At 43.2% G+C, this 15,725-nt stretch overlaps 2 protein-coding genes across 13 annotated transcripts in view; one reads left to right on the top strand and one right to left on the bottom strand.

Moving 5' to 3' along the window:
• Positions 1-8,996, bottom strand: part of GPR176 (G protein-coupled receptor 176) — a 124,645-nt gene extending 115,649 nt beyond the window's left edge. The window contains exon 1 of the mRNA XM_032174221.3: positions 7,964-8,996. Within this exon, the coding sequence (XP_032030112.1) occupies positions 7,964-8,282 (319 nt within the window). The 5' untranslated portion in view covers positions 8,283-8,996. The remainder of the gene's footprint in view (positions 1-7,963) is intronic.
• Positions 8,997-9,112: 116 nt separating this feature from the next.
• On the top strand, positions 9,113-13,980 carry LOC116482213 (uncharacterized). 12 transcript variants are annotated; one of them, XM_058427908.1, is made up of 5 exons: positions 9,113-9,235; positions 9,475-9,594; positions 10,892-10,937; positions 13,373-13,483; positions 13,668-13,980. In XM_058427908.1, exons 2-5 carry the CDS (start codon positions 9,547-9,549, stop codon positions 13,733-13,735), a joined length of 273 nt encoding a protein of 90 aa, XP_058283891.1. In that variant the 5' UTR covers positions 9,113-9,235; positions 9,475-9,546; the 3' UTR covers positions 13,736-13,980. The 12 variants fall into 12 exon arrangements, 6 of the variants coding, with proteins under 6 accessions (XP_058283891.1, XP_058283890.1, XP_032031374.1 ...); XM_058427907.1 differs by having other exon boundaries at positions 9,475-9,651; XR_009209822.1 differs by having other exon boundaries at positions 9,113-9,594; positions 10,892-10,942.
• The last annotated feature ends 1,745 nt before the right edge of the window (positions 13,981-15,725 follow it).

Here is a 15,725-nt window from a genome sequence, read left to right as displayed (position 1 = left end):
CTTTAATATACTAACATCTGCTAACATCTGCATTTAACATGATTTATTTAGCCACCATGAAGAAATAGAATACAGATACTGCTAACTTTGGAAAAGAGAGGACAAGTCAGTAACTCAGAAGAAGGTCACTGGGCATCCAAAATGAACAAGAAAATGAGGTTTATGAGAAGAGATGCAATAAAAACTGAAAATGAGGGTTGATTTTTTTAAGATAAAGTTTTCTTATTTTTTAGTTTTGCCTAGGGTAAATCCTTACTACAAAATTTTGCCTAGAGCCACTCCTACCTTCCAGGCTAGGCAAAAATGCCTCTATGTTTTTGTGCTATATGACTAACAACAATCTTCCACCCAGCTAATGTGGAAACTCTCTGACAATAAAACTTTTCATGGCTAGGTGAAGTGGCTCACACCTGTAATCCCAGCACTTTGGGAGGCTGAGGTGGGTGGATCACTTGAGCCCAGGAATTCCAGACCAGCCTGAGGACCATGGTGAAACCCCATCTCTACCAAGGAAAAAAAAAATTAGCCAGGTGTGGTAGCGTGTGCCTGTAGTCCCAGCTACTTGGAGGCCGAGGTAGAAGGATCACCTGAGCCTGAGAAGTTGAGGCTGCAATGAGCCGTGATCGCACCACTTCACTCCAGCCTGGGTGACAGAGTGAAACCCTGTCCCAAAAAAAAAAAAAAGAAAGAAAAGGAAAGGAAAAAAACAACCTTTCATAACAGTTCTCAGTCACTACACAATCTAAATGGCTTATTTAGATTTAGATTAAGTGACATATGCAGAAATTGTTTGGCAAACTCCAGGGACAAGAGACTTTGAGACTTGGACACCCCAGAGGAAAACATAGCTATGTTTCTTTGTTCCCATTTTGAGACAAATTTCCTCCTAGTCTACAAAATGTCACCAAATAAAACAAAAGTATATTCATTACAGAACCAGGGATATTTGGAGCTGTCTGGCAGTTCCTAAAAAGAATAGATTTACCATATGATATAGCAATTTCACTCCTAGGTATATACTCAAGAGAACTGAAAACATATGTCCACATAAAAACTTGTACGTAAATATTCAGAGCAGCATTATTCATAATTGCCAAAAAGTAGAAACAACCCAAATGTCTATCAAACGAATGGATAAACAAAATGTAATATATCCATACAATGGAATATTATTCAGCAATAAAAAATAAAGTGCTAATATATGCTAAAACATGGATGAATCCTGAAAATATTATGAAAATATTATAAGTGAAAAAAGCCAGTCACAAAAGACCATATATTGTGTGACAGATCTATGGAACAGGTAAATTTATAGAAACAGAAAGTAGGGCCAGGCCTGGTGGCTAACACCTATAATCCCAGCACTTTGGGAAGCTGAGGTTGACGGATTGCTTGAGTCCAGGAGTGTGAGACCAGCCTGGGCAATGTGGCAAAACTCCATCTCTACAAAAAATACAAAAATTAGCTGGGCATGGTGGCACATGCTTGTAGTCCCATCTATTCAGAGGGCTGAGGCTGCAGAATCACTTGAGCCCGGGAAGTGGAGGTTGCAGTGAACTGAAATTGCACCACTGTACTCCAGCCTGGGAGACAGAATAAGACCCTGTCTCAAAAAAAAGAAAGAAAGAAAGAAAGAAAGAAAGAAAGAAAGAAAGAAAGAAAGAAAGAAAGAAAGAAAGAAAGAAAGAAACTAAATGAGTGGTGATTGCCTGGGGCTCAAGGTACTGAGGGGAAAAAGGCAGTGCTACTACTGAAGGATACATGGTTTATTTATGGGATGATAAAAATCTTCTGGAATTCAATAGTAGTAGTGGTTGCACTACTTTGTGAATATGCTAAAAAACCATTGAGTTGGCCAGGTGTGGTGGCTCACGCCTGTAATCCCAACACTTTGGGAGGCCAAGGCAGGCAGATCACGAGGTCAGGAGATCAAGACCATCCTGGCTAACATGGTGAAATCCTGTCTCTACTAAAAATACAAAACATTAGCCGGGCATGGTGGCAGGTGCCTGTAGTCCCAGCTGCTCGGGAGGCTGAGGCAGGAGAATGCCGTGAACCCAGGAGGCAGAGCTTACAGTGAGGTGAGATAGTGTCACTGCACTCCAGCCTGGGCAACAGAGTGAGACTCGATCTCAAAAAACAAACAAGCAAACAAACAAACAAAACCACTGAGTTGTACTCTTTAATTGGATGGATTCTATATTGTATGAATTTTATCTCAATAAAGCTTTTTTTAAATTTTCACCAGAGAATTTAATTTCCAGGAAGTATTCTATCATACAGATATCATATAGAAATAAAAGACAATGTGAGGCAATTTGATTCAATACATTAAGCTAGTAACTATTGATCCCACCACCTCCTGCTTCCTTATGCATCAATTCAGGATTATCTTATTCTTTTTTTTTTTTTTTTTTTTTGAGGAGTCTCACTCTGTCACTCAGGCTGGAATACAGTGGCATGATCTCTGCTCACTGCAACCTCTGCCTCCTGGGTTCAAGCCATTCTCCTGCTTCAGCCTCCTGAATAGCTGAGATTATAGGCATTTACCACCATGCCCGGCTAATTTTTGTATTTTTTACTAGAGACAAGGTTTCACCATGCTGGCCAGGCTGGTCTCAAACACCTCAAGTGATCAGCCCGCCTTGGCCTCCCAAAGTGCTGGGATTACAGGCGTGAGCCACCGCACCTGGCCCAGGATACCTTATTCTTAATGTAGTCTGCTAGGTTTTTAGGCATACAAAAGACAGAAGCTCCATGTGGAAGTAAGGCTGTTGATATCATATTATTATTGGCTGTTAAGTATTGTTAACTAAAAATGATCCTGAGTAATTATAAATTATAAGTGCAAACTAGTATTATAGTATTAACACATCTTCTATCAAACATTTAACTAAGGAACTCCAAGAATTATCCAGCTATTATCTGGTTAATTTCAAACAATATCAAAAGCACAAGTATACTTCTCTATCAAACAAGTACCATGAACCTTGCTGGTACCCCATATGATTTTGCTCAAAGACTATAAACAAGCATGAGCAAAACTAGTGTCTATCCAACAGATCTGCTAAACAGATTTAACAAGTCGATTTCCCACCTTTCCCTTCAAATGAATACTTCAATAACCACCTCATGGAATCAAGCCACAGGCAAGTTGGATCTTTACTTGGGGTCATCAATTTCACATGCTCACTATAGACCATTCATAAGTGTATTAGTCTGCTCCAGCTGCTATAACAAAATACCAAAAGCTGGGTGGCTTTAAAAATAGACATTTCTTTCAGTTCTAGAGGTTACGAAGTCTGAGATCAGAGTGCCAACGTGGTCGGGTTCTGGGAAGGGCCCTCTTCCTGGTTTGCAAACAGCTGCCTTCTGCCATATCCTCACGTGGTGCAAAGAAAGAGAGGGCAAGCTCTCTAGTTCCTTCTTATAATGTTACTAATCCCATCTTGAGAACTCTATCCTCATGACCTCATCTAAACCTAATTATTTCCCAAAGGTACTACCTCCTAATAACATGACATTGGGGTTTAGGGCTTCAACATATGAATTTGAGGGGGAATATAAACATTCAGTCTATAAAGGAAAGGGAATATAGCTTAAGAATAAGAACCATACATTTTGCGGTCTAGCCAGACAAAGGAAAGCTGATTTCTCTATTTAAAAAATGTTAAAAATCAGCTGAGCACAGTGGCTCACTCCTGTAATCCCAGAACTTTGGGAGGGTGAGGCAGATGGATCATCTGAGGTCAGGAGCTCAAGACCATCCTGGCCAACTTGGTGAAACCCCGTCTCTACTAAAAATACAAAAAAAATTAGCCAGGCGTGGTGGCAGGCACCTGTAATCCCAGCTACTTGGGAGGCTGAGGCAGGGGGAATTGCTTGAACCCAGGAGGCAGAGGTTGCAGTGAGCCAAGATTGTGCCACTGCACGCCAGCCTGAGCGACAGAGTGAGGCGCCATCTCAAAAAAAAAATTAAAAAATAAATTGCAATGTAGGATACATACTTGTGGGTTATTGCCCACCACGTTAATTTTCTTTAAATAAAAGCGAATTCATTTATAAAAATCTCTTATACCTCTGATGATGATTGGCACAGATGACAGGCAACCTGTGTAGGAGGAGCTCAGAGGTAATAGGCTAGATCATAGCCACCTACCTTTCTCAAGTCAAAGCACCAGAGAGGAGCCCAGTTCTCTTGGTACTTAGATTGTGAAACTAAGGAGAAGCAGAAAAAGAGAAAGATCAACTCTGAGGAGTTCAATCCACCGTTTCCAGTTCAATTGGAAACACGGTGATTCCAGATCTTTTGGAGTCTTTGATTTCACACTCTTGACTACTAAAAGTGATTGGTGCCATTGAAGAGGAATCTAAGTTATTTTACTCTATTTCGGTATCTACAACATACCTAAAGATATGCCAAGACGTTGTATAAGGAAGGCTGAGAAACACTAGTTTACGCAAACCCCCCAAATACATATTATTTGAATAATATTATGTACAAGCCTTGTGTTCATTTTCAACACAGCAAATAATGTTTCTTCTGGTTGGAATATTACAGTTATTCCAAGTTCTTAGGGATTTTTCCTAATACAAGACACTAAAATAGTTTTCAAAAAGAGGTACGAGACACCAGTAGTACAAATGAATTATTTTCACATAATAATGGGCCTCTGGAAATCCCAATAAAAAGAAGTCTATTTAGGGAATATAAGAAGTATATTTAAATTTGTTTCAAGAGAAAAAAATAAAGAAAAACTAATTTGTCTATGTTTGGGGGCAGAAGAAATAAGTAAACTAAAGTAAGTTACTTAATCAGTTATTTTTTCCAGGTACTATTCCATCCTCCCACAATTTACTTTTCAATCATACAGATTCCTTTTCTTTTATTCCTAATCTATGATTTTTCTCTATTTGGAGGCTTTATGAAATGTGCTTCCCAAGTTTTCTTGCCTTGCCTCTGACTGCACATGGCTTTGAAACTTAAGCTCTGAGCCTCAACAGACATTATCAGAATTCTAATGTACACAGATGTGCTTGAATGGGACAAGTCCTTAGAAAACAATGAATCAAGAATACCAGTAAGTAGGCAGGGCACCGTGGCTCACGCCTGTAATCCCAGCACTTTGGGAGGCTGCGGTGGGTTGATCACCTGAGGTCAGGAGTTGGAGACCAGCCTGACCAACATGGTGAAACCCCATCTCTACTAAAAATACAAAAACTTCGCCACACGTGGTGGCGGGCACCTGTAATCCCAGCTACTCGGGAGGCTGAGGCAGGATAATCACTTGAAGCCGGGAGGCGGAGGTTACAGTGAGCCGAGCTGAGATCCTGCCATTGCACTCCAGCCTGGGCAACAAGAGCAAAACTCCGTCTCAAAAACAAAAACAAAAAACAATAAATAACAAGTATACAGGGCAATGTTGTGATTGAACTTGTTTGTTTGTTTGTTTGGAGACTCCACTCTGTTGCCCAGGCTGGAGTGCAGTGGTGAAATCTCGGCTCACTGCAACCTCCATCTCCCTGGTTCTAGCGATTCTCCTGCCTCAGCCGCCCGAGTGGCTGGGATTACAGGTGCATGCCACCACACGTGGCTAATTTTTGTACTTTTGATACAGTCGGGATTTCATCATGTTGGCCAGGCTGGTCTCAAACTCCTGATCTCAAGTGATCTGCCCACCTCAGCCTCCCAAAGTGTTGGGATTACAGGTGTGAGCCATCACACCAGGCCCAGCTGAACTTTTAAGGAAACCAGACATACTGTCCATATTTACGGGTTTTTTCCTGCATATAAAAAGGAGCAAATTGAATTCTCTTTTAGGAGGGTCCATGTAACGTGGAAGGGGTAATAGAAGACTCCCAGCTGGGAGCGGTGGCTCAGCCTGTAATCCCAGCACTTTGGGAGGCCAAGGCAGGTGGATCACGAGGTCAGGAGTTCGAGACCAGCCTGGCCAACATGGTGAAACCCCATCTCTACTAAAAATACAAAAATTACCAGGCATGGTGGTGGGCGCCTGTAATCCCAGCTACTCAGGGGGCTGAGGCAGGAGAATCGCTTGAACCCAGGAGGCAGAGGTTGCAGTGAGCGGAGATCATGCCATTGCACTCCAGCCTGGGCAACAAGAGTGAAATTCTGTCTAAAAAAAAAAAAACTTAGCTCGTCAGGCACCAAAGATCAAGAGGAAATCAGTTTGTCCTTTGGAGACATCTACTAAAGAAGGTTTTGCATGTCACTCACAAGTGCTATATGGAGAAAAGCTGAAATAAGGACATATTTATCTAGCAATTCCTGAATCCAATGCAAGCCACAAAAATGGAAAGGACATGGACAACAGAAGTAACATTCATTAAATGTTTACTATTTGCTATGTCTTTTACATACAAGTCCTATCTTATATTTCAATAGTACTCAAATTTGTAGACCGAAACCATGAGAAAATTTCTCAGGAGAATTTCTCCTCCCAACACCACCTTTCTCCAGAGTTAAAGTTATCCGTGGGGGAGGGAAAATATATATATATATGTGTATGTATGAATGTATGTATATGTATATTGGGGGAAAACCTGCAGAAATAAAAATACAGTCACTTCTACTACCTCTCCAATAACCCACACTTTAAGTGTGACAATACTCAGAATTTAACTCCCAATAACCTACAATGCATCATGAATACCTAAAGTATTTTGAACATAGGCTTTTGCTTTGCTAATGTGCATTTAACATCCCAGTCATAAAAACACATCTTAAAACACACACACACACACACACACACACACACACCCCTAGATATAGCAATACTAATATCTACTCCTGAAAATATCCTCATGACAAAAAAATGGAAGAGAAATACTATGATAGAGTAGAATGGAATGATGACAATTAGAGAAAGTATGAAGGGAAATTCCAAACATTTGAAATTCTTCTAAAAATAGTCTATTAAACGTCAGTTATCTTGGTTTCCATAGAAATTCATAAGTGTCTACAAAAAGTAACCTATTCCTACTTTGAAACTTTACCACTGTTCTTGCCAATAACATCACATCCTTATAAACGCCACATCGGGGACACAGGAAAGGAAGCCACATATATCCAAGTGGTATGCAATATGTTCAACAGACCTTAATAGAAATGAATATTGCTTGTATCATTTAACGATTGAAGAGGAGCAATAAAGACTATTATCATTTAAGAGTAGTGAGAAGAACAGGTAATTCTCACACTAGTAGGCTAATATTTTACTAGCCACTCATTTCAATTCGTTGATCTTTTTTTCCCTGAACAAGTATACCTAAATCTGGGATGTGTGTGTGTGTGTGTGTGTGTGTGTTTTATCCTACCTTTATTCTGTACCTTAAACAACGCATAGATGGTGAAGTAGAGTGGGTCTTGTTTTGTTTTTTTGAAATCATCTACAGGCGACATATAGTTTAACTTCACAGGGTTGTCTACCAGCAGGTCGGTGTTCCGAAGAAGCACGCAGTAAAACATGCACAAAATAAGGGTCTCTCAAAATAATTGTATATATTATTATTTCGATATATATATGGAAAGATGGGATCGCAAAACATCTTTAACAGAACGGGTAACATTCCGTTCAATCATCAGTAACAAATTCCCACAGAATCTTTATTCCTCGCTATTTGTAAACAAGAGCTGAAGCCAGCCGGGCACCCAGGAGCGTTCCGCCAGGGCCATCTGAGGAGGGGGACCCCCGCCTGGATCCCGCTCCATCCTCGGGCCACGAGAAAGCTCTATTTGAACTCTTCTGCTCCCGCTTGGGGGCTGGAGTCCACCGTCCCTGCTTAACTACACTGCAGCTACCCGGGATCCTTAAGCTTCCTTCAACTCTCTGCACTTTGCCAGGCACCCGAAACCCACGGCGGCTGGGTGGCCCTGCTCCCGGCTCTCCGAGCCTGTACCCTCGGGGAGGCCCGGGCCGGAGGCGCCCCGCGGGAGGCTTACCGAGCAGCGAGCCTATGAAGATGACGACCTGCACGGTGGTGGTGAACTGGCGGTACAGCTGCGCTTCGCCGAACTCCCCGAGCGCGCTGCGGTTCACACCCGCAGCCTCGGGGCCGGACGCGTTGTGCGGCTCGCTGGCATTTGGAGAGATCCAGCTCCCGTTATGTCCCATGGCGAGGCTGGGACTCCGGCTCCGCGCGCCGCCCGCCTCGGAGCCCCGCGCGGAGCCTCTCCTCCTCCGGGTGAGGAGGGACGCGCGGGCGCCTGGCGGAGTCCTGGAGAAGCCGGGGCAGCCGACGGGCCCCTCACGTCTCCACATCGCCAACCCCGGCGCCCAGGAGGCGGGGAGGGAGGGAGGCGCGGCTGCGCCCCATGCTCACTCCCTCCTGGATCCCAGTCAGCAGCCACAAGAAGGCGGCACGGTCAGAGCCCGCCGAGCGTCGTCCGTCCCTCCTCCAGGGTGGTCAGCGTGGCCCAGCCCACTCGACAGGAATGGAAACACAGGAGGTATTCGATGGTCAAGGAGGGCGCTCTCTGCTCCCACTGCCTCCTTCAACCGCGGGTCCTCCGCCCCCCGAAGGGTTAGGACATCCCTCTCCAGTCCCCTCAGGCTGACGCACTCGACCCCTCTCCTTAGCGGGAGGAGAACGTTTGGCCGAAGCTATTTTTCAGTCCTGTTGGCTTCGAGGCTGGATGGCGATGTGAAGCCAACGAAATGCCCACGCCGAGTGGCCGGAGCCACGAGGGGACCCCCGAGTGCCCGACAGCGCCCATGTCTTGGGTGGAAAGCCCTGAGTGTCCCCAGCAGCCTGGCCCTGCGCCCGGCCGCCTGCCAAGACGCCCGTGCTGGGTCCTGCTTCCCAGCCCCTCACTGGGGGCTCCGACCTCCTGCTTCAGCACCGGCGGCGGGGACCCCGTTCCGCAGCGCCTTTTTGCCTCTGCCTGCCTGGGCGCCCCCTTTCCTAGCCCCCCTCGGTCCCTCGGCCGCTAGAACAGAGCTTGACAGCCGGGCGGGGACGAGGGACAACGCCCCCAGCGGGGCAGTGGCACCGTCTGCGCGGCCGCCGGACTCGGTGCGCGCCTGGGGCAGCCGGGGGCGCGCGGCTGGCGAGGATGGTCACGTGGCACGCGCGGCCCCGCCCCTCGCGCCCAGGCTGCCGCGGGGAGGGCGCCATCTTGGCCCCGCGGAGCGTGACTGTCTCGGCTGGAAGCGTGGGAGGCTGGAGGATCCGTGACTGGCTGTCGTGGACATGCTCGCTACACCTCCCGGGGGTTCGCTTCGTTTACTATTAACTGTCGTTACTCCTCTGTATCTCGTCAGCAGGGGCTGCCTGCGGTGTTAGAATTACACGTCCCTGCCACCTGGGCAGGGAGCCCAGTCTCCCGGCCCCTCAGTCAGTCCTTGGACGTAGCTGGAGCATTTAAGAAAAATGAAATATAGTAACTCAGTGCATGGTTTCCTGGGCCTTTTTATTGAGTATCATTTCTAACATGTACACAATATAACCCAGGCCTAGTGGATTCCGGGACAGAAAATGTTGGAAGCTGGGATAGTCAAGTAAACAAGAAGAAATGGTAAAGAGATGCCAAGTGGGAGAGGAAACAGTACGGATGCAGAGAGAGGATCTGGGGTAAGGAGGAAAAAGATGCGTGGTCGACTTTATGGAAACTCCTTTCTTTTTACTAAGGTACATGATAGAAGACTTTGACATGTTGATTATGGGACTGGGACCAAGGACAATAACTCAAGAATTGATTAAAACTACAGTTATTCCTTGGTTGCCCCAAGGATGATCCTGGTACAATGTGGCTATTTCCTTTTCACTGGTAATCCTTATTTACTCTTGAAAGGGTAAAAATCCGTGTCTTGTACATATGTGGAGTTTCACAATACCTTCACATAGTAATCTGTGAGAATTATTTTAAACATTTTGGAGACCAAAAAGGGGAGAGAGAAAGAGACGGAAAATTATTAATTACACTAATTGTATTTTACCCCCAAGAACGCCATTACCAGCGGTTAACATTAGTTCCAGGGGTCCAAATATAGTTTTCAAGATAAAACCCCTTACACTATAATCATTAGAAACCAAAAATTATAATAATTCACCAACATCCAGCATACTCCTTTAGGAAGGGTTGAAGAATGTGTGCAAATAGAGTTGTTTGATAACAGTTTTAAAAATATCCCTTTACCCACCTTCACCCTCCATCCCGAATTCAAAACTAGTAACAGTTGGGATAAAGGTATAGAAAAGAATCAGTTTTGCAGGTGTAAAGAATGGAGAAAGCAAGAAACCGCTCTCATATTTTCATTCTGAAAAGATATCACTAAATTCTCTACAACCCCTCAATTGGTGTTAGGGTATATGATCAGTAGAATCAAGAAATAACCCAATCAGCTGAGATCACCATGATTCTCAGATTTGAGGAAGGATTGCCTCTCAAAAATGAAGGGCTAAGGACAGGAATAGAGTGGCACAATTCTTAATAGTTGTGTGCTGTATGAGTTTTTTTAAGGATGAGTCAAAAGATCTTAAGATTTGTGATGTAAAAGATTGGACACGATTTAAATATGTATTAAATGTCTATAGTAGTGTTTTTTATAACTGTCTGATCATCTACCAGTGCACAACAAACTATAACAAATTTAGTGGCTTAGAGCATAACTCCAGAAGTGTAGCTCAGCGTTGCTGCCTGGGTCTGGGATCTGAAGGCTTGTTCACTCGTATGTCTGGCAGTTGATTTGGCTGTTGACTGGGAACTCAGCTGGAATGTCTATATGTGGCCTCTCCATGTGGCTGTTTGGCTTCCTCACAGCCTGGCAGCTATGCTCCAAAAGTGAGCATCCCAAGAGAGACAAGAGTCCCAAGAGGACAAGGCAGAAGCTGCACTGACATTTTTTTTTCTCTCTCTCTTTCTTTTTAGGTTAGCCAAGTGAAGCAGTGGGAATGGAGAAGGAACAAAGAAATCTGTAAAGTAGTTGTGATCAATTAGTTGTAAACACCACTACACTCAGACTCAGACCAGCTTGCATTGACTTTTATGACCTAATCTCAGAGGTTGTACAGCGTCACTTCCACTGCACTCTACTTGTTGACGCAGCTACAAAAACACCACATTTAAGTAAAGGGGACACTAACTGGGAGGAGTGTTAGTCACATTATAAGAATAGCATGTGGAATGAGCGATTACTTAGAGATATTATTGCAGTCATTTAAGGAAAATATAATCTCCCATAATATTAATATCTATTTTCCTTTTGTAAAAAAAAAAAAATGTACCATTTCAGGCTGAGCATGTTGGCTCACGCCTGTAATCATAGCATTTTGGGAGGCTGAGGCCGGTGGATTCCCTGAGGTCAGGAATTCAAGACCAGCCTGGCCAACATGGCGAAACCTTGTCTCTGCTAAAAATACAAAAATTAGCCGGGTGTGGTGGCAGTCACCTATAATCCCAGCTACTCGGAAGGCTGAGGCAGGAGAATCACTTGAACCCAGGGGCAGAGGTTGCAGTAAGCTGATACCACCACTGCACTCCAGCCTGGGCAGCAGAGTGAAACTCCGTCTCAAAAAAACAAAACAAAACAAAAACTAAAATGTACCATTTCAGATTTTTTTTCTGAAATTAAACCTGAAAAGGTCAAAAAACACATAAATTACAGTCCATTTCAATTACTTACCACGTACAGGTATTTTCTAAGTCTATAGAAGTTCAGACTACAGTAGTTCAAAATACCTTATACAGGGCAGCTTATAAAAAACAGAAGTTTATTTCTCATAGTACTGAAGGCTGGGAAGTCCGGGTTCAAGTTTCTGGCAGATTCAGTGCCTGTCGAGGGACTGCTTTTTAGTTCACAGATAGTGTCTTCTAGCTGTCTCCTCATGTGGTAGAAGGGTGCCTTTTTTATTAGTACCCCTAGTTTTATTTATTTTATTTTATTTTATTTTTTAGAGACGGGTTTTACTGTGTTGCCCAGGCTAGCCTCAAACTCCTGGGCTTGAGCGATCCTCCACCTCACCTTCCAAGTAGTTGGGACTACAGGCACACGTTAAAACACCTGGTTCCTATTAGTGCTTCTTTTATAAAGGCACTAATCTCATCTATGGCACCAGAGCCCTCATGACCTAATTATCTCCCAAAGATCCCATCCCCTAACACCATCATATTGGTGATGAGGTTTCAATACATGAATTTGGGGGGCTGGGGACACAAACAATCAGACCACAGTAGCTGTTACGTTGATATGAGCTGGTAAGTGTTAACACCTGGCAGCAATCAGCTACACAGCCATAGGTGAAGGCAGGTGATTAGAATTACCAGCCAATACATTTATGTGCTAGCTAATTTTTATTCAAAACTTTCTGAAGCTACATTCAAAGCAGTTAATGGGAAATGAAGTAAAAAAATAGGCAACTTCTCACTCTAGATAATGCTGTTAAAAGTAATTTTTCCTCCCAGTCCTCTCCTGTAATGAATAGTATAAGAAGGTATCCTCCCAACGTAGAGGCACCTTGTGTTTCCAAAGTTTTAATTAGTTGTCATGATAATTTTATGTGTCAACTTGACTGGGTTAAGGGATGCCCAAATAGGTAGTAAAACATTATTTCTGGGTGTATCTGTGAAGGTGTTTCTGGATAAGATTAACATTTGAATGGGTAGACTGAGTAGAGCAGACTGTCCTCTCCCTTGTGGGTGGCCCTTATCCAAATGGTTGAAGGCCAAAATAGAACAAAAAAGCTGAGTAGAGAGGATTCCCTCTGACCACCTTCGAACTGGGACAGTGGCTGTTTCCTGCCTTTGGACTTGAACTGAAACATCAGCTCTTTCTGAGTCTTGAGCCTCCTGGCTTTTGAACTGAAACAACAGTAATGGCTCTCCTGGTTCTCAGGCATTTGGACTTGGACTAGAACTACACCATCAGTTCTCCTGGGTCTCCAGCTTGCCAATCTCCAGTTTGCCAACTGCAGATCTTGGGACTTGTCAGCCTCCATAACTCTATGAACCAATTTTTTGTAATAAATCTCTTTCTATATGTCGATTTATTCTATTGGTTCTGTTTCTCTGGAGAACCCTAGCGCCATAGGTAATTTTTTTTTAAAAAAACTCTTTCCTTCTCTGTTTTTCTCTTACACTTTTGTGGTGTAGTGATAGGCCAAATCACATAGGTGCTAATAAATACTTTTCCAACAAGTACTTAACCTTGTTTAGGTCATAATCACTTGTCTTACCTTTGTGTTCAGAAGAATTCCCAATTCCAACTTTCTTAGATATTTGTTGAAGAGCAGGAGGAGGGTTGGGTGGGGGGAAGAAGAGATGGAATAGGATTTAGGATCATTGCAAAGACCGAGGTAGTTGGGGAACATAAAGGTTTTATGTTGCCTTCCTTCTTCCTCCTTATCATTGAAGGTCTCCTCCTCCCTCCTGCTCCCCATCACACACCCTCACGTGCCCCCATGTGGCCTCTTACTAAACAGGGAGAGAAGAGAAGAGCTGGAGAAATGGAAGCATTTTGTATTGGTAAGCCCAAGCAGCAGCATGCTGAGAAAAGAGGAGTTTTTATGGCCCCTGGCTACCCATCTGGAATAAGCAGTTCTATTTCCAAATGGCTATTTCTATGCCAATGTAAAAAGACATAGTTAATGCAGATTATTGTGTAGACATTACTAATATTCAACAATATCTCATTTTCCTCTTCTTCCAGGCATACTGAAGACCATATTTCTCAGCTGCCTTTGCAGGTGGGCAGGGTCATGTGACTATTATGACTAATAAAATGTGAGCAAAAGTGACGAGTCACTTGTGGGCTGAGGCAGTGAAAAGTTGTTTGTGATTCTCAAATCTCTCTTCTGTTCTGCCATTGCAATTGTGGAAGGAGCTTTATGTTGAAATGGAAGAGCCAAAAGACTGAAGTAGTCTCTCTCAGTCACCATATGGGAGGGCAAATGCCCTGGAGAACCACCCAGACACACAACAAGTTTGTATGAATAGGAAATAAAACTTCGTTGTATAAGTAATCATGATTTTTGGAGTTGCTTATTATCACAGCATAACCCAGCCTATCCTGGCAGACATCGTTATGAAAATTGGGGCCTGCATATTTAAGAGAGCACAGATTGTATTTCTGGGGAAATGGAAGGTTTTAAGTCAGGATTTTAAAAATATTCTGTGTTTATTAGTAGTGGCAAAAAGGATATCCTAGGTCCTTGTAAAATGAAAGTGGTAGCTGATAATAGAGCCTCTGGGCGTCTTTGAATTAAACTATTGGGCTTTTCACGTCAAAAAAGGCATATTGGTCTCTGATACACTTAGTTGTTGAAACAGCTTTTTGGAGAGTACTTAAGCTTGGGGTAGGCAATAACCCATTTCTCTTTTCTTGGAGACCTAGATTGTCTCTTTACACAGATTTCTACTAACGCTCTCAAGATAAAGAACCTAATATGGAGAGATAAGGGAGTATGAATGTTGATGTCAGTTGTACCTCTTGAATATTTTGTTGTTGCTGTTGTTGTTGTTATTGGTTTTAATGGTTAAAATATCTTTTCTCACAATGAGGAAGAAAATAGAGAAGACAAAACAATGTAGCAGCATTCACAGTAAGAGGCCAAGGATAACAACCAGAAAGAGAAAAGAGAGAAAGAGGAAGAGAGATGGAGAGAGAGAGAAGCTGATGTTGAAGTTAAACAAAATTCTGAAAGGGGCATTTTTTAAAAATAAGAGAGATGTGGGCTGAACAATAGAGAAGCCCTTTCCTGCTGAGGGGCTGGAGCCAGGGGCTCCTAGGTGTAGTGTGGGGGCGCCAGGCCCTGACGTGGCCACTGGGTAGAGGACAGCACCTGAAATGGGGGCAGGTAGTGGGGCCGGGGCCCTGGGCCATGGGCTCCATGCTCCAGAGCCCCAGGCTGCGGCTGACATCCTTTGAGTCTGGCACCAGGGCCTAGTTGAGGGTCCCCAGCAGTTCTCGGAGCTACAGAGGCAGGGCATCTTGATGTCTTCGATGGGATAACTTATAGTCACAGGTAGTCTCCTCGTTGGTGCTGATGGGCTACTTCAAGTAGATGACTGTCTTCTCAAAGATAGAACCATTTAAGATAGAACCATTCCAATCGTGTTCAAGTAACACTGGGCAGTTACTTGACTCCTCTAAACTCAGATTTCTCCTCTACCAGAGATAAAGATGCCTATTTTGCAAGGCTGTTTTGAGGACAACAAAATATTGAATCAGTAAAAACCTCTGACAATGATACATTATAGGCCATCAATAAAGGGTAACTATATAAGATCAATTCCTGTTTGTTGATGTTTAAAGAAATCAAATATCAAAAAGGGGAAAAGTCACCATCTAAGATTTTAAAAAATTCTCTCTATAGATTTAAATAAAATACAAGCTTTATATTTCAAAAATGAAAAAAAATCACTTTTTTGCAATTAACAAAGGACAGAGTGGCTTTGGGGGAATTTTGACTTGAAGATTTAGAAGTCCAGAATTTAGCCTTTACATCATTGGGCTAAATATGTTTACTTTTTATGGTTCTTAGTTTTGGGCATGTTAAATTATCATCCAAAACAATTACCTGTTTAAAAGATAATAAGACAGTCCTTTATGTATTCCAGATTATCCCAATATGTGGATTGGGAAACGGTTTTCTACTGATATGAATCTATGAATATATCTCCTAATGCAGTTTCCCAGGAAAATGTCATTAGAAGGTGTATCAGGAGTTTCTAGTAGTCCTTATACCTACAGACTTCCTGTTAAATT

This window comes from Hylobates moloch, unplaced genomic scaffold (assembly GCF_009828535.3).
Source record: "Hylobates moloch isolate HMO894 unplaced genomic scaffold, HMol_V3 SCAFFOLD_14, whole genome shotgun sequence".
Classification (NCBI taxonomy): Eukaryota; Metazoa; Chordata; class Mammalia; order Primates; family Hylobatidae; genus Hylobates; species Hylobates moloch.
This window is presented reverse-complemented; position numbering and strand designations above follow the sequence as displayed.